This window comes from Mesoplodon mirus (assembly GCF_964341445.2).
Source record: "Mesoplodon mirus genome assembly, chromosome: 6".
NCBI lineage: Eukaryota > Metazoa > Chordata > Mammalia > Artiodactyla > Ziphiidae > Mesoplodon > Mesoplodon mirus.
The window spans coordinates 134,666,519-134,690,539 of record NC_138982.1 but is presented as its reverse complement, the minus strand read 5'-3'; the positions used below and the strand labels follow the sequence as shown (position 1 = coordinate 134,690,539).

At 49.9% G+C, this 24,021-nt stretch overlaps 1 protein-coding gene across 2 annotated transcripts in view; it reads left to right on the top strand.

Annotated features, from left to right (window-relative positions):
* The window catches only part of URB1 (URB1 ribosome biogenesis homolog), a 65,962-nt gene that overhangs the window by 37,302 nt on the left and 4,639 nt on the right, over positions 1 to 24,021 (top strand). The window contains exons 22-35 of one of the 2 annotated variants that reach the window (XM_082625717.1): positions 650 to 1,505; positions 2,419 to 2,620; positions 3,532 to 3,715; positions 5,784 to 5,842; positions 7,679 to 7,872; positions 8,824 to 8,934; positions 9,028 to 9,091; positions 10,843 to 11,014; positions 11,397 to 11,499; positions 18,424 to 18,584; positions 19,030 to 19,141; positions 20,821 to 20,927; positions 21,446 to 21,589; positions 22,564 to 22,673. In XM_082625717.1, coding sequence (XP_082481843.1) covers positions 650 to 1,505; positions 2,419 to 2,620; positions 3,532 to 3,715; positions 5,784 to 5,842; positions 7,679 to 7,872; positions 8,824 to 8,934; positions 9,028 to 9,091; positions 10,843 to 11,014; positions 11,397 to 11,499; positions 18,424 to 18,584; positions 19,030 to 19,141; positions 20,821 to 20,927; positions 21,446 to 21,589; positions 22,564 to 22,673 — 2,579 coding nt within the window. The remainder of the gene's footprint in view (positions 1 to 649; positions 1,506 to 2,418; positions 2,621 to 3,531; positions 3,716 to 5,783; positions 5,843 to 7,678; positions 7,873 to 8,823; positions 8,935 to 9,027; positions 9,092 to 10,842; positions 11,015 to 11,396; positions 11,500 to 18,423; positions 18,585 to 19,029; positions 19,142 to 20,820; positions 20,928 to 21,445; positions 21,590 to 22,563; positions 22,674 to 24,021) is intronic. The other variant, XM_082625716.1, reaches the window with a different exon arrangement.

Here is a 24,021-nt window from a genome sequence, read left to right as displayed (position 1 = left end):
GATCATCATCTAATCCAGCAAAGCACACTCAGCGGCTCTCTGCTCAGTGGTTGAAACTAGTCTTGGGGTCAGAGCTAGTTCTCAGGGGGTCACTCGAGGCCCAGTCTCCTTCTGAAAGTGGACGCAGTTTCACCTTCAGTTCTGGATCGTTGAACCCCTACCCATCTTCCCCAGCCACAGAGTCTCTCCGGAGCCAGGGTAGCCCTGCCCAGGTGGTCGGGTGGTACCCACGTCCCTCAACCAGATTTATTTAGGAGGGCAGGGCTGCTAGGGAGGAACCAGGAGACAATCGATCGTCATCCCATTTTGGCATTTCTGCGTGGCTCGGCCCTGCCCGAGTGACCGTGGAGGGCAGTTTCACTGCACGGTAAATTCATTCAGGCTGCATTCATCAGATTCCTGCTGGTCCGGGGGTTGCTGACTGAGTCACAGTCCAGGCCCCGTCGTTGTACAGGGGAGGAGGTGCATTAGGATGGGGTTAGAGCTTTGGGCTCGGGTTGGGGTGCCGCGGGCACCCCTGAGGGGGGCACTGGGACTTAGGCTTGAGGCTGGAGTGGCTTAGGAAAGCTGCCTTCTGCTCTGCGTCCTCCTCAGGGGCAGCCGCTGGCTGGGCCGTGGGTGAGGCCTGTGCCCCGTCACTGTGTTTCAGACGCTGGAGGAGGTGCTCGTGGCCATCCTCAAGCACCCCACGCTGGAGGGCTGGTACCTGGCCCTGGAGCAGCAGGCACTTCCCCCGCACACCCTCAGTCCCGTCCTCGTGAAGCTCCTGGCGGCCCACCTCAGCGCGGGGGTCCTTCCGCTGCTGGTGGCCAGTGCCCCAGTCCTCCAGAGCCTTGGCCAGCTGGGGCTCCTGGCCAGGTACTCGGAGGCCATCACCCAGAGCGTCCTGAAAGAGCTGCAGAACCGGAGGGCCCACGCAGCCACGCCGATGCCAAAGACCCTTCCTCAGCTCGAAGCCCTGCAGGGGCTGCACCCGTACATGGAGGGCGCCCAGCTCCGGGAGGTCACCCTGGCCCTGCTGAGCCTGCCCGAGGCCCACCTGGTGGCCCAGCGACCCACTAAGTCCCGCCAGAAGGAGAGACACCTGAACGCTCTCGGGGAGACCCTGGTCCAGCTGCTGACCAGCCGCCCCCAGGAGCAGCTGCAGAGCGGCGAGCTCCTCCGGGCCTCCGAGTACGTGAGAGACCTGGGGGCCTTGCTGCCCACGCTGGCCGTGGACGAGCTGGACGCCGTGCTCCTCCAGGCTCTGCAGAGAGAGCCGGCTCTGGCCCCCGCCGTCGGGGTCGCTCTGCTCGACTACTGCCTGGCCCGGTGGACGCCGGTGACCCTGGGCACCGCGGCCCTGCTCCTGCAGCACAGCTGTCCCCACCTGCTGCGGTTTGAGCGGTGGTGCAGGCGGGCCAGCCTGGGGCTCTGCCTGCAGGAGGCCCTGGACGACTTCCTTCCTGTCGTCCACACGTACCTCCAGTGCAGGACCCGGGAAGACTTCACGCGCCCCGCAGGAGGTACAGGAAGGGGGGGCTTCGGGCAGCCGGGGGTGCTGAGAACTGTGTGTCCACCCTTAAGCCCTGGGACTTCACGTTCTGGGGGTATCGTTTAGTTCTGTTTCTCCTCCGATGTCTGACGCAGCTCTGAGGATGGAGCTCCCATCGACCCTGAGTTATCCGCGGGAAGCTGGGGCCGGCGGTGGGCGGTAGCTATGGCCGTTGGGGGCCAAGGAAGGAGCGGCCCCGGCTGGGTCTTGTTAGGTCGAGGGAGTGGCGCGGGTGATGGTCCTTTGCCCCGTCTCCCTCTCCCCACCGTTGGGAGCGTTGGTGAGCCCGTGCTGAGCTCAGGCACTCGGCTGGGCCCCGCTCTCTCTCCTCTCTCCACCCGTTGGGTTTCAGATCCAAGGCACTTCCTGATCACCTCCAATTCAACTTAATTCATTTTTATCGTGTGTATGAATGATTTTTCGCTCACTGCTTTGCCTCTGTGCTGCATAGCTTCATATCATCCATAACAGATGTTTTTAAAAAGTAAGAGCGCCCCTGCAGGAGGGCGCCTTCCGGCCAGTGGTTCTCAGGGCTCTTCTCGTTCCCGAGTGAGTTCAGGACCTGGGTGCTCACCGTCTCGTCATGACCCTCGAGCTGGGACTGTGCCCAGGGCCTGCGGGACTGAGCAGTCCCTGTCAGGGTTGAGTGATGAGAGGTGACCAGTGGCGTGCTGGTAAATGTTTTAACCACTGGCTCTTGGGGGAGGCTGATTTGTAGCATTTGCCAATTTCCGTGGCATCACAGCTCCTGCCGTGGTCCGTCTCGTGCTACCAGTGGGACATCACCCAGGTCACAGGTTTCCTGAAACAGAGCCCCAGCCCTTGTGAGCCGGTTGTAGCGCTCCACGGCGCTCACCTCCCTCTCCTGCTTGTCTCTGCCCCAGTATCCTCTGCTGTCATTCCTGTCTTGAGGAAGGCCCTGTGGAGGCCGCTGCAGACCAGGCTTCTCAGTGCTGACGGGCCCCTAGAGTCTGGGCTGCATCAGGAGATCCTGGCCCAGCTGGTCCCATTTGCAAGAGCCAAGGACCTCCGTGTCCTCATGGACCGACTGCCCCGCTTGCTTCAGGCTCCAGGCAGTCACAAGAGGTATGAAGCCTCAGATCGTTTAATGGCTCTCCCTGTCTCAGCTTCCCTTTTCCCTGTAGTGGTTATAAAGCAGTGGAAATTGCTGCATTGCTGTTGTGCAGTTGGGGAGAACGCAGTTCCTCCGAGAACTCTACTTCCATCCTGGCTGGAGCAAGTTCATCTCCATAAGTGGGTGGTTCTGATTCCCTTAGAGCCGTGGTTATCAACCAGGGGTGATTTTGCCCGCTCCAGGGAACATTTGGCAACGCCTGACACCTTTTACTGTCACGATCTGGGTATGGGGGGCTTGTTGCTTCTGGCTGCTAGAGGGTGGAGGCCAAGGGTGCTGCTAAATATCCTGTCATGCATAGGACAGGCCCCCTCCCCTCATTTCAAAGGGCAAACTTTGAAATGATGAGCCATCTTTTATCAGGAATGGTTGCAGGAATTTGTCAGAATGCTTTTTTGTTGTTTTTTTGTCAGAATGCTTTTTCGTTGCATCTACTGAGATGGTTATATGGTATTGTTTTTTGTTTTGACTGTTAATGGGGTGAATTATATTAACTGATTTTTGAATGTTAAACCAGCCTTGCATTCCTAGAATAAACCTAATTCTCAAAGAGAGAATTATCTGGCCCAAAATGTCAGTAGTGCTGAGGCTGAGATAGCCCGATTTAGACAAAGTCTGGACAATATATCCTTTTTCTGGTGTGCTAATAGTGTCTCCCCTAGTCGTAAAAGTTCTGGTACGTCTTTGAAGTTTGCTTAAGGGGCAGGGGAAGCCTGTGATCTCTGTGCTTGGGTAGTTAGCGTAGGGACCAGGGCTCAGGGCATCTGCCTCATACGGCCCATTGTGATGCTGGATTATATATACTTAAAGCTAGAGGGATTCGGGCCATGCCTGTAACTCTGAGTTTTGTCTTCTGCCGCAGTTGGGTTGTGGCTGACCCTGTCTCGGCTGTCCTGGAAGGGTCGGCAGAAGAGCTGCGTGCTTGGAAAAAGACTCTGCTGGAGGCCTGTGTTCAGTGGCTGATCGCGTCCTTTAGCGGCGGCCAGCAAGATGATGGTACCCAGGATCGAGAGAAGCAGATGCTGCTAAGATTAAACGAACTGTTGGTAGGTGTCTCTTATTAGAGCCCCTGGTTAAATTTTTAAGGGAAACAGTGAGACAGACAAACCCAGGTTTGCACATACATTCAAGCCAGGTGGCGTGAATTCGACCTGGTCGGGGATGAGAGGAGCCATGTCTAGGAGGCGAAGGGCTGGTGGAGGGCAAACCTTGAAATGATGAGCCATCTTTTATCAGGAATGGTTGCAGGAATTTGTCAGAATGCTTTTTTGTTGCATCTACTGAGATGGTTATATGGTATTGTTTTTTGTTTTGACTGTTAATGGGGTGAATTATATTAACTGATTTTTGAATGTTAAACCAGCCCTGCATTCCTAGAATAAACCTACTTGGTCATGATATGTTGTCATTTTTATATAGTGTTGGATTTGATTTGCTGACATTTTACCAAGAAATTTCCTATCTGTGTTCATGAGGGGTATTAGCTTATAATTTTACTTTCTTGCAGTGTCCTCGTCTGGCTTTAGGATCAGGTAATACTGGCCTCAGGTTGAGTTAGGAAGAGTTTCACTGGGTACAAAATTCCAGGTTAACAGTTTTTATTTTCTTCAGGCATTTTAAAGATGTTGCTTTACTGTCTTCTGGTGTGCATTGTTTCTGATAAGAAATCTCTCATTCTTATCTGTATTTCTCTTTACATGATGCCTTTTTTCTCCAGCTGCTTTGAGGATTTTTTTCTTTACATTGCTTAAACAACATGGTTGCGATATGCCTGAGCGTCGTTTCTTCAGCTTTTCTGTGCTTTGGGTTCAATGAGCTTCCTGGCTCTGTGAGTTTAGAGCTTTCATAAAATTTGGAAATATTTAGCTGTTTGGGGCCTTTCTTTTCTTTCTTTTTTTTTTTTTTTTTTTGCCGTATGCGGGCCTCTCACTGTTGTGGCCTCTCCCGTTGCGGAGCACAGGCTCCGGACGCGCAGGCCGAGCGGCCATGGCTCATGGGCCCAGCCGCTCTGAGGCATGTGGGATCTTCCCGGACTGGGGCACGAACCCATGTCCCCTGCATCGGCAGGCGGACTCTCAACCACTGCGCCACCAGGAAAGCCCCCTCTTTTGTTTTTAATGCTACATTTTTGCACAGAGATCATTAGCATCCTGAAGCACTTAATGTGTTGTGTTACAGGATTGTGAACTTAAGGCGTGTAGGACCCTGACCCCGTAGAGCTAGGAAAGAGGAGGAGAAGCATTCCTGGGATGTGAGGGAGCCGAGCTGTGGAGCCGGGGGTGCTGGGCTCTGCTCTTCTAGGGATTTGTGTTCTCGGGACAGGTCTCCCTCTTTACCCGACTTGGCTGTTTTCTTTCTCTCTCTCTCTTGCTCTTGCTTCCCCCCCCCCCCTTTTTAACAGACTTAACTTTTTAGAGCAGTTTTAGGTTCACAGCAAAATTGGGCGGAAACTCAGAGTTGGCACGTGCCCCCTTCTCCCGCACGTGCACAGCTTCCTCACCATCAGCATCTCCAGCAGCCCTTTCCTTGCAATTGAGGTGTGGTTTTCATCTCGTGGAATATGAGGTCTTAAGTGTGTAGTTCAGTGCTGACAGATACAAGTACCCCTGTGCTATCCAAGATTTTCATCATTCCAGAAAGCTCTCTTGTGCTTTCTCCTAGTTGGTCCCCTTCCCCCCAGAGCAGCCACTCTTCCGATGTAACATAATGCACCACGTTTGGAGATTTTCCTCCACGTCAGGGACTATGGATCTCCGTCGGCCCTGTTAGGGCGCAGTGGTCTTGCTCTGGGTTTAAGCAGTCACGTGTGGCTGCACCGCTGTGTGTCGCGGATCAGTCAGTGCTATTCACAATGGTGGACAAAGGGGAAAGTTGCACAACTATCTTGGGAATTTTCTTTTGGTCATTTGGTGATCATAGGTATGCTAAGACAGAGCTAATAGTGGAAATAACAAAACAATTTTAAAAAATCAGAGTAAGAAGCAACTACAAGCTTTTGCGAATTGCTTAGATAACTATATTCCATATTTACTGTAGGGCTGTAATTTAAATTCTGTGTCTATTTTAAATTAATTCGGATATTCCACATACATTTCTTGCTTACCTTATTCCTAGAATTCACTTAATGAAGTTGATCCTGGTGACTGGCAGAAATTTGTGAAGACTGGACTCAAGTAAGTTGAATTTATTTTCTTGGTGCTGTTCAGTAAGGCGGCGAGTGTCTTTGCTGGTGCAGGGCCAGCGGTGTAGCTTGTTATTAGCGTAAAGGACGTGGTGGAGCAGATGCTGCTCCCATTTTGGGCAGACGAGACGAGACAGCACTGTTGGGGAGGGAAAATGATTTGCCCGTTGACGTGTGTGTGCTTCTAACAGCGATGAGAGAAGCAGCCTTTAAAAAGTGAAATATTTTTTGGGAATTCCCTGGTGGCCCAGTGGTTAGGGCTCTGCACTCCCACTGCCAAGGACCCGGCTTCGATCCCTGGTCAGGGAACTAACATCCCACAAGCCACGCAGCACGGCCGAAAAAAATAATAATAAATAATTTTTTTTACTGAAATATTTTTTAAAAGCCAGAAATGTGCAGAGAACAATACAGGAGCACCCAGATTTAATAAGTGCTGACAGTTTTCCCTATTTGCCCTAATTGCGTCTTTTCCCTCCCCTGCCCCAAAGTGTCACTCTTCTGAGGTTGAGTTTGTCATGGCCCTGTGTGTTTAACACTTTGGTTGCATGTCAGTATGTCTCTAAACAGTAAACCACAGTGTTTATTGAGTTTGACATTGTATACAGATGTATCACTCTGTTGTCCCTTGTTTGCACTCAGAAGTTTTTGAGTTACCCATGTTGATACGTGGAGATCCGAGTCATTGCTTTTTACTGCTGTGGGGCATTCCGTCTTACGACCGTGCCCCAGTTCATGCAGCCGGTGTCCTACTCGTGGACAGGATCTCCCTCCTTTCCTTCCCTCCTCCCTCCCGACCCTGCAGTGAACGTTGCATGTCTCCTTGTGCCCAGGTGCCAGATTTTCTGGGGGAGGGGTCGCTTGCTGGCTCTTAATGTGGGCACAACTCCAGTTTTACTAGATTTTTTTTTTTTTTTTTTTTTTTGTGGTACACGGGCCTCTCACTGCTGTGGCCTCTCCCGTTGCGGAGCACAGGCTCTGGACGCGCAGGCTCAGCGGCCATGGCTCATGGGCCCGGCTGCTCCGCAGCATGTGGGATCTTCCCGGACCGGGGCACGAACCCGTGTCCCCTGCATCGGCAGGCGTACTCTCAACCACTGTGCCACCAGGGAAGCCCTCACTAGATTTTTTTATTTGTTCTCCAAGCTAACGTAACATGGTGTGGAAGTTCGTTTTGTCCCCGCTTCCTCACCAGCAGTTGATGTGGTCAGACTCTTTCTTCTTGGCAGTCAGGTAGTCATGAAACGGTATTTCATTGCACCTGTAATTTTCATTTCCCTGATTATTCATCAGTTTGAAACAGAGAAAAATACCCAAGAGAGAGAAATAAGTGAAGGTGAGTCAGAGGTTAATGGCAACGGAGGATTACCTTCGTGACATGACGACATTTCTTTGAGTCTCTGGTTCATTTGCGTTTCTAGAATGTTCCCTGTGTGCTAAGTGATTCTTAACAATATTCACATATGACTAAAAACGTTTTTCTCCAGAGCATGATGCTTTCATTTCTTTAGTGGGTTCTAAAGGGATTTAAGATGAGAAGGCTTCTGAACCGTTGGAGGGGCGTTTTGAGTAGCTGAAAGGAAGGAAGGAGGGAAGCTGACCTGGCAGGTAGGCCAGGTCAGAAGTGCTCCCTGTGATGGGCGGGCGACGAGGTGTGGGATGCTGCAGGTGTGCTGCAGCGGCACGGGTAGTCTGGGTGATGGGTGTATGACTGTGCGCTCTAGGGTTCTCGCCTGTGTGGCATGTTGGAAGTTTTCCTTGATAAGATGTCGAGAAAAAAGGTTTTCTATTGTTTATGAAGCTAGTTTTCCCTTTGGTTTTCCCTTAGATTTCGGTACCAGGACCATGCATTTTTAAAGGCCCTTTGTGCTGCCGTCCAGCTCCTGTATCTCCCGGAAAGCGCCGCGCGCTCGCGGCTCACTCAGCTGTCGGTGGTCCACGTGATGCTCACCCAGCACTCCCTGTTCCTGCCCACTTTGCTGACGGCTGGAGAGGAGGAAACCCCAGGCAGTCCCGTCAGAGGTGATTCCTTACCCCACCTCCCACTTCAGACGCGGAGCTTATTTCCGGATTTCATGTGTTCTCAGAGCTAAGGAAGCATTACCCAAACGGTGTCTGAATATTTCATGTCTGTCAAATCCAAGCTCAAGAAATGTTTCCTCTGACTTGGGGTCACACAGCAAACGCAGACCTCTCTTCAGAGCCTATTCTGGCCGGCAGAAGCCAGACTTAAGGTTTTCTGCCGTATCGTGGGTGAGCGTTAAAACCTGGGAGTTAGGGGGAGTTAGGAGCGGGGGTTTCTCACCTGGGAGAAATTGTTTAGTTGCATTAAATGTGTTAATGGGGTGATTGAAACTTTTATCAAGGGTGAAGGGTTCGAAGGTCCCTGTTGGTGGGTCCCTGCTAGGGACTTGTACAGCCCAGGCTTCTTGCCTAGTCGGTTTGGTGAGCGTTTACGTTAGCATGGCGAAGGCTGTGGGAGATGGCAGAGGTCTGAGGGGTCCTGCCCTCCCGAAACCATACCCTGTTTAGAGACAAAATTGACATCCCCAAACTGTTAGGAATCACTGCAGAGCTGGTCTGTAATAAACTGCTGAACTGGAGAGAACCCTTACCCAAGTTCCTGGTACAGGCAGTAGAAAAAGTAGAAAGGCTCCCCGCTTTCAGGCAGGAGTAGAAATATTAGAGATTTTGGTAACATAATCATGGAGAAAAATGCTTAGGTTTAAAAATCTTTGTTGCCTTAAAGTTTGGGAGGGGGCTTGGAGAGGTTGATGGCAGCCTCGTCAAAGTTGTGTTTATTTTTAAAAAGGAAAAAGCAGGGAAGGGACCGGGTACAGTCCTCAGACCAGTGTTGTCTAGAGAAGGATATCTCAAGCATTTGTGTTTGCTGAAGTGCTTCCTTCTCCACGTTTACTCTGCATGTGCCCATCCCCCTGAATTGCTGGGCATCTCGTTGTTCTTTTCTTCCAGAAGCGCTGGTGGACCTAATGTTGGTGGCAGTGAGGCTGTGCCCCTCTGTCTGCGAGAACAGCCACTTCGCGGTGCTCCTCGGGGCCTACGGAGCCTCTCTCAGCGTCCTGGGTGAGGGTGCGGGGACTGGGCGGTGCGATCAGAGCGTATGAGGTCTCGGGGGTCACCAGGAAGCTTTCTAAACTGACCCTCAACTGACTTTAGACCAGAAGATCTTACTTCTCCTGCGGGCCTACGAACAGAACAACCATAGCCTGGTCAACTTCAGGTGAGCGCTGGGCCTGGAGGTGAGAACGGCAGGCCTTGAAGGCCCCACCCAGTAAGCTCCCCCAGGGAAAAGGGGGGCTGGGTGGACCCCTCGGTTCACACACCATTGCCAGCGTGGGCTGCTCTGGCCTCTCACTGTGAGGATGGTCCCCAATGGCCGGGCCTGTCTGGGCTGGGCCACCTCACTGGTTGACAGTGTGTGTCTGTCACAGACCTGCCCTCGGACTCACTCCTGACCTGGGGGTCATTTAGTCGATTCTTCTGAAAACCTTTCTCTTGGTGCCTTCCTTTAGGTGGGAGTGACTTAGGTGGGGATCTGGGAAAAGACTGAGGAGTGCTGGCTGGATGTTAATTCCGCCCTCTTCCTTGTCTGTGTGTGCGTGCGTGCGTGCGTGTGTGTGTGTGCACGTGCGCACGGTGTCTGTCCCTGGATTTGTCTCTTTCCTGTCTGTCTGTCTCTGTGTCTGTCTGTCTCTCCTGGGTTCCCAGGGGCCGCTTGCTCCTTGGCCAGCACAGCTTTGGGCCCTGAGGGGCTGGGATGATGCCTCTCCCTTTGGGCCCTGCCTGAGCTCTGCAAGGGCCGGGGTTAAGCTGTTCATAGACAGCATCTGAGATTCTCTTTGCTGCCCTACTTTCTTTTCTCCTTAATTTGGGACCAGCACCCCAGCATCTGCCCAGTACATAAGAAGAGCTTTGTGTGCTGAGACAGGAAGTGAGCTTACTGGGCCAAGAAAAATAGTTCAGGAGAACTCTGCAGGGAAGGGAAAAATATATTTCCCTTGTAGAATTCTTTTTTTTTTAAAGATTAAAGATGTATTAGCCTAGAAGTCCCCCCTCCCCCGAAAAAAAAAAAACAGTAAAGAGAACCATTTTCTGCCTCTTAAAAGAGCCCAGGTCATGAATAAACATTGTCTCTCCCTTCCCCTCGTGGCCTCACCCACTTACTGCCTTGGAGGTGGTGCTGCGTCAGTGGTATTCTTTCTGGAATAAACAGCCCCTGTGCACATGAGGGAGAGGAGAGAAAACAGAAGCAGTCTCCCTCAGAGAGAAGAGTGAGCCGTCCTACCCAACCCCCGCGGCCTCAGAACCCCGTCTCGGGTTAATGGACGGGTTCAGTCGCTTTCCAGGAGGAAGGCAAGGTGACCTCTCTGGGCGGCTGCCATGGGGACTGGTGGCGCGAAAGGTAGAGCTGGGGACCTGGTCTGCTCACGGCCCCGTGGCAACAAGGAAAGGTTTGTAACAGTAGAGCATCGTTGAGCTGCCAGGGTTCTGCCACTGTGTCCAGCACAGACTCTGGAGCCAGGCTCCCCAAATGTGAATTCCTGCTCTGCAACTCACCAGCTGGGCAGGGGACCAGCTGAGCAACGTTCCAGATCCTCTCTGTGTCTCTCTTCCCACATTTGCAAAATAGGGATGACCATAGTACCTACCTTATGGGATAGCCGTGCAGATTACGTGAAATGAATACACCTGAAAGGCTTAGAATAGTGCCTGGCACATCGTAAACTCTCCGTAAGTGTTGGCCTCCATCATCCCCGACACTGTCACACCGCCCTCATCACTGTCAACCTCTCCATCACTCCCACCTTCCCCCGAAGTTATCATGGGGATTAAATGATACAACACAGGACAGGTACTCAGTGCCTGGCGTGCTAGCTGCTTGACAAAGCTACCTGCAGTGCCATCATCCCCACCATCGCCCCTGTTCCCGATGGGGCCCTGTGACCAGTCTGCTCTCCCATCCGGCTCTAGGCTGCTAGCGTGGGGCCCAGCGGCCGTGGAGCATCAGAAGACGTGCCAGAGCCTGGGCAAGTCACTGTGGCGGCAGCCGAGCGTCGGGGACATCCTCCGCCTGCTGGATCCGGACCGCGTGATGAAGACTGTCCTCCACTTCCCCCAGAGCCGGAGGCTGCTGCCCGCCGAGGTGCGGGGCGCCCAGGGGGAAGCCGTCAGGTTTTAGCCGCTATAAAATACAAGCACTGCTTTTCTTGTGATTTGTTAACTTTTTATAAGTAAAATTCCAACCATATGCAAAGGTACAGAGACAGGACCCACATACCCACCACCCAGCTTCAAAACTTCTCAGCACTGGCCATACTTGTTTCTCTTATAACTTCTTTCCACAAAAGCAAATATCAAAGGTATAATTTCATGTACAAGCACTGTTGTTTTTGAATAGAACCATTTTTTAATGGGCTTGAATATTCAAAATAATTTGAACTCTGGGTAATAGTGGGCAAACATTCACATGGTGTTACACTTACGCAGTCGAACCACACGTTTCTGTTTGTCTCGGGCTATTTCAGGACACAGAGGAGCCGATATTTAAAGACGGGAGCACGATGGATCTCAGTGACCTTTATGACCCCTGTTTCCTCCTTCATCTCTTCAGTGAATTGACCAGGCCAGGTAATTGCAGCCTTCCGGGTGGGTTGAGGGGGCATGATTATTACCATAATTACCAAATTAGGACCTTAATCTTGAAAATAATTCTTGAAGGATCTTCAGCTGCCTTCTCACCTTTCCATTCCAGTGATTTTCAGCAAAGTAACAGTTAATGTTTTGAATACACAGTGATTTTTTTTTAATTATAATTTTAAAATCTGGGAGTGTCCTTTTGTCTTTGACGTTTTCCTAATTTTAATGACAAGAGCCTTTTCTGAATTTTCACTGAATAGTGGTCACGTACCAGCAGAAATGAGAGACTTTGTCTTTGACGATGAGTGAGAGCCTGCTAAGGTTGGCTTTTCCTTGGTTGAAGTATATTTTTGAAATTGCATATTGTGTCTACTACCCTGAGGGTGGGAATCTTTGTGGGTGAATGCTTCGGAGAGACTGAAAGAACAGAAACGTGTATCAGTACACGCTGGTAAAGACCAGCGTCTGATTCCCAGGCTGGTCAGGTCTGTTGGTTTGGGGCATTTTGTCGGTGATTGGTGTGTAGTGCTATCTCACTGTGCTTTGAATTTGCTTTTTTTTTTTTTTTTTTTTTTTTTTTTGCGGTACGCGGGCCTCTCACTGTTGTGGCCTCTCCCGTTGCGGAGCACAAGCTCCGGACGCGCAGGCTCAGCGGCCATGGCTCACGGGCCCAGCCGCTCTGCGGCACGTGGGATCTTCCCGGACCGGGGCACGAACCCATGTCCCCTGCATCGGCAGGCGGACTCTCAACCACTGCGCCACCAGGGAAGCCCGGAATTTGCATTTTCTTAATGGCTAATGATGATGAACATCTTGTGGCTTACTTACCATCTGTAATCCTCTTTGGTAAAACATCAGTTCACGTCTTTTGCCCATTTATTCTAATGGGTTTTGTTTGTTTGTTTGTTTTTACTGTTGAGTTTTGAGGGTTCTTCATATATTGTACCTATTAGTCCTTTGTTTGATACATGATTTGCAAATATTTTCTCCCACTGTGTAGCTTATCTTTTCACCTTCTTAACAGAGTTAAGAGAGCAGCAGTTTTCAATTTTGATGAAGTCCAGTTTATCAGTTTTTCCTTTTATGGGTCATGCTATGGTGTCAAGTCTTAAGAACTCTTTGCCCATCGCTCCATCCTATAGAATTTCTCCCATGTTTATTTCTGAAAGTTGTATAGTTGTAGGTTTTACATTTAAGTCTGTGGCCTGTTTTGAGTTAATTTTTGTATAAGGTGTGAAGTTTAGGTCCAGCTTCATTTTTTTGCCTGTGGGTGTTCCCATCCCATCCCCACTTGTCGGTCCTCCATCTCTCCTCCTCGCCCTTCCTCCTGGTTACTGCTGGGCTGGGGAGTCCCGGCGCCCCTGCACTGACACTTCCTGGCTGGGAGGGCGGGAGTGGCCATTACTGCTCCTCACGTGGCCTCCACTGGCACCAAGCGGGAGCCTCGTCCTTCCTCTGTATTAGGGTCCCTCTGATGCCCAGTGGGGACCAGCCAGCGTGATGCCTGAGGGGCTCCCTCACTCCTCCTCCCTCCTGGTTGTAATGGCCGTGTAGATGAGGTGCACCCGGAAACCATGCCTCACTGATTGCCCTGTGTTCTCCCCTTTTAAACTTGATGGTCTTTTTATACTCAAATGCTCTTCCTTATGGATTTGCTGATCCTCCACCACTGCCCTTAGCTCCTAACAGAAAGATGAGAGGGCTGTGTTCTCAGAGACTAGCCTCTCCATGACCACTGGGTTCTGTGGCTGAGCTAGAGTTTCTTTGCAAGAGAGCAGGGGCATTTCATTTCATGCAAATGTCAGATGATGATGATGGCCAGCAGATATCTTAACTGCCCCGGTGGCTGTTAGCAGCGGCTAAGTGAGGCACATCTACTACGCTCTTTGATTCCCCCCAGGTCTTGGCAGTGCTGGCTAAGTCTGTTTCTCATCAAACATGAAAATAGATTTTCCACAGTCTAAAAATATGATGCAGCTTTAGTGAATTACAACAAATCATTTAGTCTGTTGCTCTTTCAGGAGAGCTTTTAGGAGATAGAAGGCAAAGGCTTGGAAAACAGTAGAGAGATATTAAAATCAGGACAGTGTTTTTCCCAGAATCTTGAATAGTTGGGGTAAGGGGGAAGGACAGGATCTGGAAGGCCTTTTGTGAAGAGAGAACTAGTAAATGCTCTTTCAAGTTAGGGAAATCTCCAAATACAGCCACGTTTACATTTTATTGGTATAATATAGGTAGAAAAATTTGCAGAGCATGTCTACCCAGAAAGGATTTGCAGTAGCTTAAAATACTGCTTACACCAAAATCATTCATGTTGAAGTAGAAAATTTTAAAAAGCATATAAGTGGATAGGGAAATAGATATGCAAAACAAATAAGCAAACCAAGAAAAACTAGGTTCATTAAATTTTGCTCTGGGCTACTTATAATCCAGAACAAAAAAAAATGGAAGCATAATATTTTAAACAAATTTCATCATCTGATAAAAGGAAGTATACCAGTTCAACAGGAGAGGAAAATTCCTAGCAGTAAAATGATAAGTTGAACAGAACAGAAATCTGTGAACTGTACAATGGCCAAAGGTTTACTGTGGTTGAATTGTCACGAATCTTTTTTTTCTTTTTATTATTTTTTAAAAAGTTACTATTCCATTTACTGTTGCCCTGGTGGCTAACTAAACATGAATAATATTTTAAGTAAATTTTTATTGAAGTGTGATATATAGACACCAATGCAAATCATATATGTATGGCTCAAGTTTGGGTGAAACCACTGGCCAAATAGGAACAGAACATAATCGGCGGCTCCTCCTCAGGCCCCTTCCTGGCCAGTACCCCTTCCTCCCCAGAAGGGACCAGTGTCCTGTATTTGAACTTTATGTAAATGGCATTAAACACTTTATATTCTTTTGTATCAGCTTCATTTATCTGCATTATATTGGTGAGATTCATCCATGCTGTGTGTAGCAGAAGTTCTCCACAGCATGTCTTTACTTCCTGCAGTGGCACCTGGGTCCAAGTGTTGCTCAACATTCTGCAGTCCTAAATTGGGTGTGTGATTAGTTTGTGTGTGTGGTGGCCAGGCTTCAGAGAAACTCGTCTCACTGCTCCAGGTCAACCCTTTGCTGAAAACGGAACCTGTTTTCTTAACCTTACTGCTTCTTTTCTTTGAGTCCTTGGCCGAAAAGCAGGGCCAGCCAAGGCTGTTAGCAATGGCAGTGACAAATGCTTTTTCCACAGCAAATTCTTGTCCTCAGGAGAACCGGGCTGAACTCTTTGGCTCCTAATTCACAGAACAGGGGGGCCCACGTGCGGTTCTCACCAGACCACTGGACATAGGCTCCATGGACCCCTCCCTGTGACGAGGCTTCCTGGCCGGGCTGCCTCTAGGAGATGGTGTGAGAGGAGGCGTGACGAACGGCTCTTTCTGCTCCCACAGCGCAGCTGCACTGCCACCAAAGCCCGTAAAGTGTGGGGTGCTTTTTCTTTTAATCCTTGGTAATTGTCCTGGTTAAGCCATTTTGGTTTGAAAATCTGTTATCACAAGGCCGAATTTCTATTTATGAGGTTCTTAAAGAGAATGGTATTTATAACTATTTTTTGATAGCCTATTATGTTTTCAGCACTCGAGGGCAGCTCTTTTCCATACATGTTACAAAGCCAAGACTTCCGGAGAATAACAGAGATGACTACAGAACATGAAATTGACTTTTCCTCATGGACACGTGGAAAACCCTTTTCTCTTACAGCGTGTCAGTGATTACTAAAAATATCCCTGCTAAGTACTAGCTATTTTTAGTGAGTGTAATATTAAATGTTGAGAGTGTTCTCTTTTCCAGATTTATTCCATTTATGTGTGTGTGTTATGTAGGTAGGTGGGTGTATCTTAAACATATCTCATCTTTTCCAAAACAATATAATTTTATCCCTCAGTTTGATGCTTTGTAAAGCATTTGGCATTTTTCCCCCCTCCCATCAAAAGTAGTCACTTGTTAGAAATGAGAAAATTTAGTCCATAAGCTGTTAGAGCCCAAGAATCTTCTAATTATTCTTTTTCCATCCTTTTACTTTTTCTTTCCTTCCAGTTTTATTGAGATATAATTGGCATACAGCACTGTATAAGTTTAAGGTGTACAACATAGTGATTTGACTTAACATAAGTCATGCAGTGATTACAACAGTAAGTTTAGTGAACATCCGTCATCTCATATACATGTAGAATTAAAGAAATATAAAAAATTTTTTTCCTTGTGATGAGAACTCAGCATTTACTCTCTTAACAACTTCCATATATAACATGCGGCAGTGTTAATTATATTTACCATGTTGTACATTGCATCCCTCGTACTTATTTATCTTATAGCTGGAAGTTTGTGCCTTTTGACCGCCTTCATCCATTTTCCCTCCTCCTACCTCCTGCCTCTGGTGACCACAAATCTGACCTCTTTTCCTGTGGGTTTGTTTGTTTGTTGTTTTCAAGTATAGTTGACCTACAACACTGTTAGTTCCTGGTGCATAACATAGTGATTACCTATTTCTCTACATTTCAAAATAATCACCACTCCATCCTTTTACTTAAAATCTGCATCTTGAGGTTAAAAGTGGTTTCTTGTAGACAGCGTATACTTGGGTTTTGTTTTTATATCCAATCTGACTATCTCTGCCTTTTAATTGGAATGTATACACCATTTACATTTAATGTGATTATCGATCTGATTCCACTTTATTTTCTTTTTTGGCTTTTAGCTATAATTTGTGTGTATGCTTGTCAGCATATGTACGTGTGTGTGTGTGTATACGTGTTTTTGTGTGCATGTGTGTGTTGGTTGCTTTAGGGTTTATGGGATATGTCTTCAATTTATTGTGGTTTACTTTCAAGTGAGATTATACCACTTCATGGACAGTAGAAGCACCTTACAATAGTATATATATCTCTCCCCTCCTGGCTTTGCGCTATAATTATCATACATTTTCCATCTATTGATAAATGTTAAAAAGCCTACAATATGTGGTTGGTTTTTTTTTGTTGTTTTTTTTTTTACCACTGTTGTGGCCTCTCCCGCTGCAGAGCACAGGCTCCGGACGCGCAGGCTCAGCGGCCATGGCTCACGGGCCCAGCCGCTCCGTGGCATGTGGGATCTTCCCAAACCAGGGCACGAACCCGTGTCCCCTGCATCGGCAGGCGGACTCTCAACCACTGCGCCACCAGGGAAGCCCTATGTGGTTGTTTTTGCTTCAGACTGTCAATTACCTTTTCAAGGGATTTAAATATTTTGTTTACCCCATAGTTATCATTCCTTTTTCTCTTCATTCCTTTGTGTAGATCCAGATTTCCATCTTCTATCATTTTCCTTCTCCTCAGAATACTTTTAAGAATTCTTATAGTTCAAGGCTGTTGGTGATCAATTCTTTCAGCTTTTAGTCTTAACTTTTGAAAGATTTTCATGGGGTAGGAAATTCTCAGTTGACAGGTTTTTTTCTTATTGTCCTTTAAAGATGTTGCCACCTTGATTCTGGATTGCATTGTTTCTAACAAGAAGCAGTGTTCTTATCTTTGTTCCACTCTATGTTTTGTGACCACTTTTAAGATTTTTTAAATCACCAGTTTCAAGCAATTCGATTATGATAAGCTTGGGTGTAATTTTCTTTATGTTTTTTGGTGTTTGGGGTGTTCATTGAGCTTCCTGGGCCTGTAGGTTTGTGGTTTTGTCAAATTTGGAAAAGTTTTGGCCATTATTTCTTCATTTTTAGGGACTCCAGTTATACATGTATTAGCCTGCTTGAAATTGTCCCACAGCTCAGTGATGCTCATGTTTTTAAAATTCTTCTTTCTCTCTGTGTTTCAGTTCAGTTAGATTCTGTTGCTGTCTTCAGGTTCACTGTTCTTGTTTTATTCAGTGTCTAATCTGCTGATCAGCCCATCTAGTGCATTTTTCTTTTTTGTTTGTTTGGTCTTTTGTTTGTTTTATTGAAGTATAGTTGATTTACAATGTATTTATGTCAAACCTAATCTCCCAGTTCATCTCACCCTCCCCAGGTGACCTATCCCTGTTCTGAGGTTTTTCTTGACAATGTTTATATTGTAAAAAGGCCTGGGTTTTTGTTAAAGAGGATTTGAAGTGTCCCGAATTGCAGGTGTGATCAAGTGGGTCCCCTCACGTATCCGACCTTCTCTCCCGTCACATCCTCTCCTGGAGTGATGTGAGTTTTTCAGGGCCTCACAGGTGATGAGAGAATATCAGCCAGCAAGCTCTGGGCTGTAGCTTTTGTTCAGGCTTGGTGAGCCACTCTTCTGTGAGATTTCTGTCATTTGTTTGAAGAAAGAACTAGGGTTGCAGAGTGGATATAAGTTAATCCTTCGTAAAATCGATAGTTCAGCTCAGACCAGTTCGCATTGGCTGTATCTCCCAGCATCGCCGCCTTACATATTTTCCTTGGCCGTGTTTGTGGGTGGGAACTCAGAGGCCGAGGGCTGAACAGGGTAGACCCGAGAGCCGGCTTTCTCTGCTGACCCTCTGGTTGTGTCCCCCAGGCCTCCGCATGCTGGGATCTCAGTGGTGGGTCCGAATGTCACCTCTGATCTCTGGGTATTTGTGAGAAGTAATGAAAGATTCCTGGGATTCTTGGGATTTACAAGCATCTTAGAAACTGAAGGCATGTGATTATTGCCATGGAAGAGGAGATAGTCTTTTACCCGGCTTTAGCAGAAGTTAAGGAGAGCAGGAGGAAGACTTGCATTTCTTGTACCGAGCACGCACACGTAGCTGATGGTGGTAAGACGCAAGAGCGAATGGAATTCTCTGTGTTGCACGAGCGTCACGGAATCATAGCGTGTGTGTGTGTGTGTGTGTGTGTGTGTGTGTGTGTGTGTGTGTGTGTGTGTGTGTGTAGTTAATGCTGTATTTTATTTCCCTCAGAATTTGTGGTGGATTGTCGGAAATTTGTGGATTCAAATGCTCTGGGCCTAACTGTCACAGCCCTCAGCAGCTACGACCCCCCGATGCGAGCCGCGGCCTACTCCGTGCTGGCAGCCTACTACTCACAGCTGGAGGGGGCACGCTTCCGGGAGCAGCCCCAGGTGAGCGGGGCTGCGGGGACGGCTGTCCGCCCGGCCTGGTGGAAGGATTTCCTAAGGAGATCGGAGGCATTGCCGGGAGACTGATAGAGGACAAAGTCTGTCCCCTGCTGGGGGAGGGGGGGTGATACCTGAGGCTGTCTCGGGTCCTCAGCCCCGGGAGATGGAGACAGGTCTCCCCTTACAAGTGGTCTTCTTGTGTCGCGGTGGGCAGAGCAGTTCTAATTTCTGTTGAACTCAGGGGTGACGGCAGCTGTCACCCAGGACACACAGAGCCTCAGAAGCCGCGCCCTGAGGTGGTGGGGACAGGCGTCACCTTGGGTGGTCCCTGGGGCACGAGGAGCAGACCACTCTGCAAAGCTGTGGTTTAGGCTGTACGAGATAAGGCTGATCACAGCCGTTCTGCAAATTCTCTTTTTCTGTTTTCCCCCTTTTTCCTGGTTTGAAGGTACTGTACCTGTTGGACGTAGTCCGGAACGGGATCCGAACTAAGAACATGAGACTCACCTTCACCTTGACTCTCTTCATCGCCAAAGCAGCCTTGCAAATTTTGAAACCAGGTACCACTGACAGAATCAGGTTGGGGTGAGGTGGAAGTTTTGAGGCTGAGCAAGGCCACTTGGAGGCGTTCATCCCGCAGGCATCACCAGTCCACCACACATGTGAGGGAGACGGATCAGGGTCACACGTGCCAGGCGCAGAAGAGTGTGTGTGATGGGGGAAGATCGTGTGCTCCTGTTTGCCTGTGGGGGTATAAAGCTGTGGTGAAAGCAAATCACAGCTCCCACCACAGGGACTGCTCGAGGGCGTCACGGATCCATACGTGAGCGCTTAGAGGGACCTGACACGGAGGCCCGTCCGTGCTGGCAGCTGTCTCTCTGAGCTCGGGGGTCAGCGTCAGTGTAGCTCACCAGCTAGAGGACAAGCGGCCTGTGGGTCCCAGCGCAGGTGTCACCCAGGGCATGGAACACAAAACACTCTGCTTTGTTCCTCACAGCAGGGCACTGCCGAGGTAGTGTGAGCACAAGTCAGTCTCATGGGACCTTTTTTTTTTTTTGGTAATTAGTGAAAAGTCATAGAATGTTGATAACGTTAGGGACCACAGGGTTGTTTTTAGATGAGGAGACAGCCTCCCAGCTGGGGCCCCCAAGGTTCAATAGCTTGTTCAAGCCCCACAATCAATCTGTAGTCAAGTTGCTGTTAGAATTCAGATTTGATTTTCATCTCCCCTGTATCTTTATTTTTGGCTGCGTCGGGTCTTCGTTGCTGCACGTGGGCTTTCTCTAGTTGTGGCGAGCGGGGGCTACTCTTCGTTGTGGTGCGCAGGCTTCTCATTGTAGTGGCTTCTCTTGTTGCAGAGCACGGGCTCTAGGCACACGGGCTTCAGTAGTTGTGGCTCGCGGGCTCCAAAGCGCAGGCTCAGTAGTTGTGGCGCACGGGCTTAGTTGCTCCGTGGCACGTGGAATCTTCCCAGACCAGGGCTTGAACCTGTGTCCCCTGCATTGGCAGGCGGATTCTTAACCACTGCGCCACCAGGGAAGTCCCCGCGTATCGTTTTTATTACATGGTTTTTTCTTTACCTTAGAAATTACAGGAGGAAAGAAGGTAATTAGCCATTTAGACTCCAAAGGAACAAACTCTTCTGTGAAAATACCCCAGCAGAGGTCAAGGTGGATGGTCTTGGCCTCCCATCCAGTCTGTGCCCTCTAGGCAAGCTGTCCCACATCAGACCTCATGTCGGTGTTGGAGCACAGGGCAGCATCAGTGGTCCAGGGTTGGGACCAGGGGAGGAGGTGTCGGCCCCATTGCACTCAAGAGCCAAGTGACTCAGGGTGCGTGTGAGCCCCCTTTGCTGTGGCGGTTGCCTCAGCGGGAGGCCGATGGGCTGGGTGTTAGCCCTGTGCTGTCTGAAGTGTGGCCAGGCCGCACTCTCCCCACCAGCTGATTAGAGCTTAGGCAGTGGGCTGATGCCCGGGGAGGGGTGACATCTCCGAAGGACTGGACATCCTCACGTAGTTCCTGGGCTGCAAGAGAAGCCCGTGTGCTGTGTAGAACTAAGGTGTCTTAACTGCGTTTTAATTCTTGAGAACTAATAACCTGGATCAGGATTGGAAAGCCCCGAGGGGGCAGGGGTTTATGTCTGACCCCCCACCCCGCCAGGGCCCTACTACACTACTCCAGCCGGCCACGGGCTGTCCTGTTGGCGCTCTGGTGAGTGACTGTCTGCTTGTGTTCACAGAGGAGCACATGTATTTGAAGGTCAACAAGTTCCTGCTGTCCCATGAGTACCTGAACATGAACAAAGTTCCAGGCTTCTACCAGTTCTTCTACAGCTCCGACTTCGAGGTAACGCTCTGAGGTCTCGGGGTCCTGGAAAGGCTCCTAAATGGGATGCTCAGCCACGGCGCTGACGTTTCCCCGAGGAGACTGTCAGCTACAGAGCATGGGCTGGGGTGGAGCCGGGGGCCAGGCAGGCCTGTGTGTGGAAACGCTTCCCATTCCACACCTTGATTCTTGGGTGGCTTCTCAGACCTCACAGACTACTCCAGAGGCCTCGAGTCATGGCATCCTCGTTGTATTTTCTTGGTGAAGCACTGGCTTGAATACTAATGTGCTTTTACAGAACACCCCCTGTGAGTGAGCACAGTTCACTGGGTAAACTTGACCTGGTCCCTTATTCCTGACCTGGAGAAATGGAAGCAGAGCGGAGATGGAGGATTTTTAATAACATACCCAGAAACGGAGGGTGGGGGCAGCCGTGCTGCAGCCTTTGCCCCCAGTTGAAAGTACTGGTGTTGGAAGGGTTTTCAGGGGAAAAGGCCTTCACTTCTTTAGCGATAGTTTCTTGGTTGCTTGGGTTACAGCAGAAGACGGAGCGGGAGTGGATGTTCGGGCTCCTGCGCCAGGGGATGCGGGACAAGTACTGCTACGAGCTCTGCGCCAGGCGGGGCATCCTCCACATCATCCTGTCCTTCTTCAGCAGCCCGCTCTGCGACGACGTGGCCCAGGTAGGCGGCCAGCGCTCCTGGGGGCCCGAGGCCTGGGCCCTTGCGCGGGGTTCCACCTGCCAGTCAAGTCCCCGTGGAGTCTCACCCAGCCTGGCCTCCCGATTCTACATTAGCTTCCGGTGCCCTGGCCTGGGGGCGGGGCCTGTGGAGAGGGAGGGAGGTAATGAGTACCCAGGTGGCTCTGGAGCGGCTGAGAGCTCTAGAAACTCGTCACCCCATAAATGACTGAGGTGCTTGGAGACACGCCCAAGCCACCAGGATGTCTCACAATGCACAGAAGCTGCAGGTTATCAAAACTCGGCTGGGAAAATGAGTCACGAGTCGGAACTGCCTGCCTCACGGCTGACGAGGGAGTCTGCACATTAGCTCGGCCCCTGGAGCCAGAGCTCATGTCGCGTGAGACGTAACTGGGAGAATTCATCCGTATTTTGATTAATTTCTAGCCCAGTCAGCTTCTGCTTCTGGTATCATGTAAAATGTGGGTAAATAGGAGTGAGTTTGAATAAGCCGAATTCGAGTGTGGTAGATTTCTGTTTTTTACAGCATGTGAGAACCCTAAAGCCCCCAGTTAACAGTTCCAGCGGGAGTCCCATCTTTCAGTCCTCTCCAGGTGGTAAAATCAAGGCAGTGAATGAGCCGCCAGCGGTTCTGGCTGGGCTCGAAATGGGGCCGCCCTCCTCCCCACTCAGGCTGCCCCAGATGCGGGCCGTGTGGCTTCCGTGCCGTGCCTCTGCTTGTGATGGATTAGCGGGTGGGCGTCCCCCGGCTCGAGCTCGCTGTGGCCATCTGTGTCCTCTGGCTGTCATTGTGGGGAAGGGTGGTCCCCCATGGCTACCACCCTTACAGACTTAGCAGATGTCACGTGCAGCCACCGCCTGTAATTGGAACCTACCATTCTATTTTTTAAAGTGTTCCTTGGATCAAGTAAGTCAGGTTTTCCCACTGAAGAGTAACTTTTTGTTTTGGGTTTGCAGAATTGGATTTTGGAAATTCTACAGAATGCTGCCCGGGATGCCAAATCTGCCTATGAGATCCTGCGGGATTACAGCCTCTTAACGTGGATCCTACACATCCTGGAGAGCAAGTAAGCACCGTCTGTGTTTGTGTGTGTGTCTGTATGTGTGTGTCTGTGTCTCTGTGTGTGTCTGTGTCTGTGTCTCTGTCTGTGTCTGTGTGTGTGTGAGAGCAGGAGAATGTGTATGCTGTGCATCAAGCAGAAGGAGGTGACGCGGAGACCGGGGTGCCTCCTGCCGTGTCTCGTGTCCGCTGGAAGTGTCCCGGAGAATCTGTGTTCCCGAAACAGCATCCTCTATACCACCTTTCCGTCTCCTGTGCCAGGTCCAGGCTCCTCCCCTGGAGTGGGGTCCCCCATCCGAGGTGTCAAGGTCTCTGCCCTTCCTGAGGCAGAAACAGGGAGTTCCTGTTTCAGGCACGCTCGTGCGGTGATGTGGGTTCGCACTCCACTCCCGCCCGGGGTCAAGGTGCTCGGCGAAGAGCCGGTGCCGGAGCAGCGTCGAGGGCTGGAGCGGGTGTTTGTCTTGTTACTGGGGCTGCCGTCACCGGGCGGCTTAAACGACACAGTTTCATTTTCTCGCCTTCTGGAGGCTGGAAGTCCGAGATCAGGGAGTCAGCATGGTTGGGTCTGGTGACAGCTCGTTTCCTGGCAGACACGCTGCTGACTGTGTCCTCACATGACCAGGGAGAGAGAATGAGAGAGCTCTGGTCTCCTTCTCTTCTTATAGGACATTAATCCCATCGTGGGGGCTCCATCCTCATGACTTCTAAGCCTAATGGCTTCCCAAAGGCCCCACCTCCAAATATAGTCCCATTGGGGTTAGGGCTTCAGCCTCTGAATGGGGCGGGGGACACAGTTCAGTCCATAGTGTGATCTGTTTTGATTCCTAACACTCTCCTAAGTTTGAGGCTGTGTGAAAAGATGAAGACCTTGTCTCAGCAGACAGCCCTTGGTGGCAGGGATCTTTCTTTCAGACAGCCACCTATGATGATAAGCCTGGGGACATCCAGGCTCTTTCATGCATTTTTTTTTCCTTTTGTGCATTTTTTAAAAAGAATTAAAAGATTTTTCTCTGAAAGAAAGTGATGTCTTATATCTAAAGGCATCATTGACCGATTATCTGTTCCTGGCTGTTACCTTTACGCTTTGGGGTTGAGTTGTTCTCGTGGGCGGGAAGGCTCTTCTTAGGGTGCCGCAGCGGCTCCAGAATGTCCCTTAGTGGGGACTGAGGTGGTTGGCTGTCTAGAAAGGAGGGTTGGGGCCTCGCCCTGGGGTGGAGCTGCATTTCTGGAGCAGACGTCCTGTGTTCACTCAGACGCTGCGTCCCCCTCTTTGGGGGCTGCAGTGGGAGGTGCGAGGATAGACGGCTGGGGGACGGGAGAAGTCTGCCACTCGGGAAGGTCACCGCCGTCGCGGT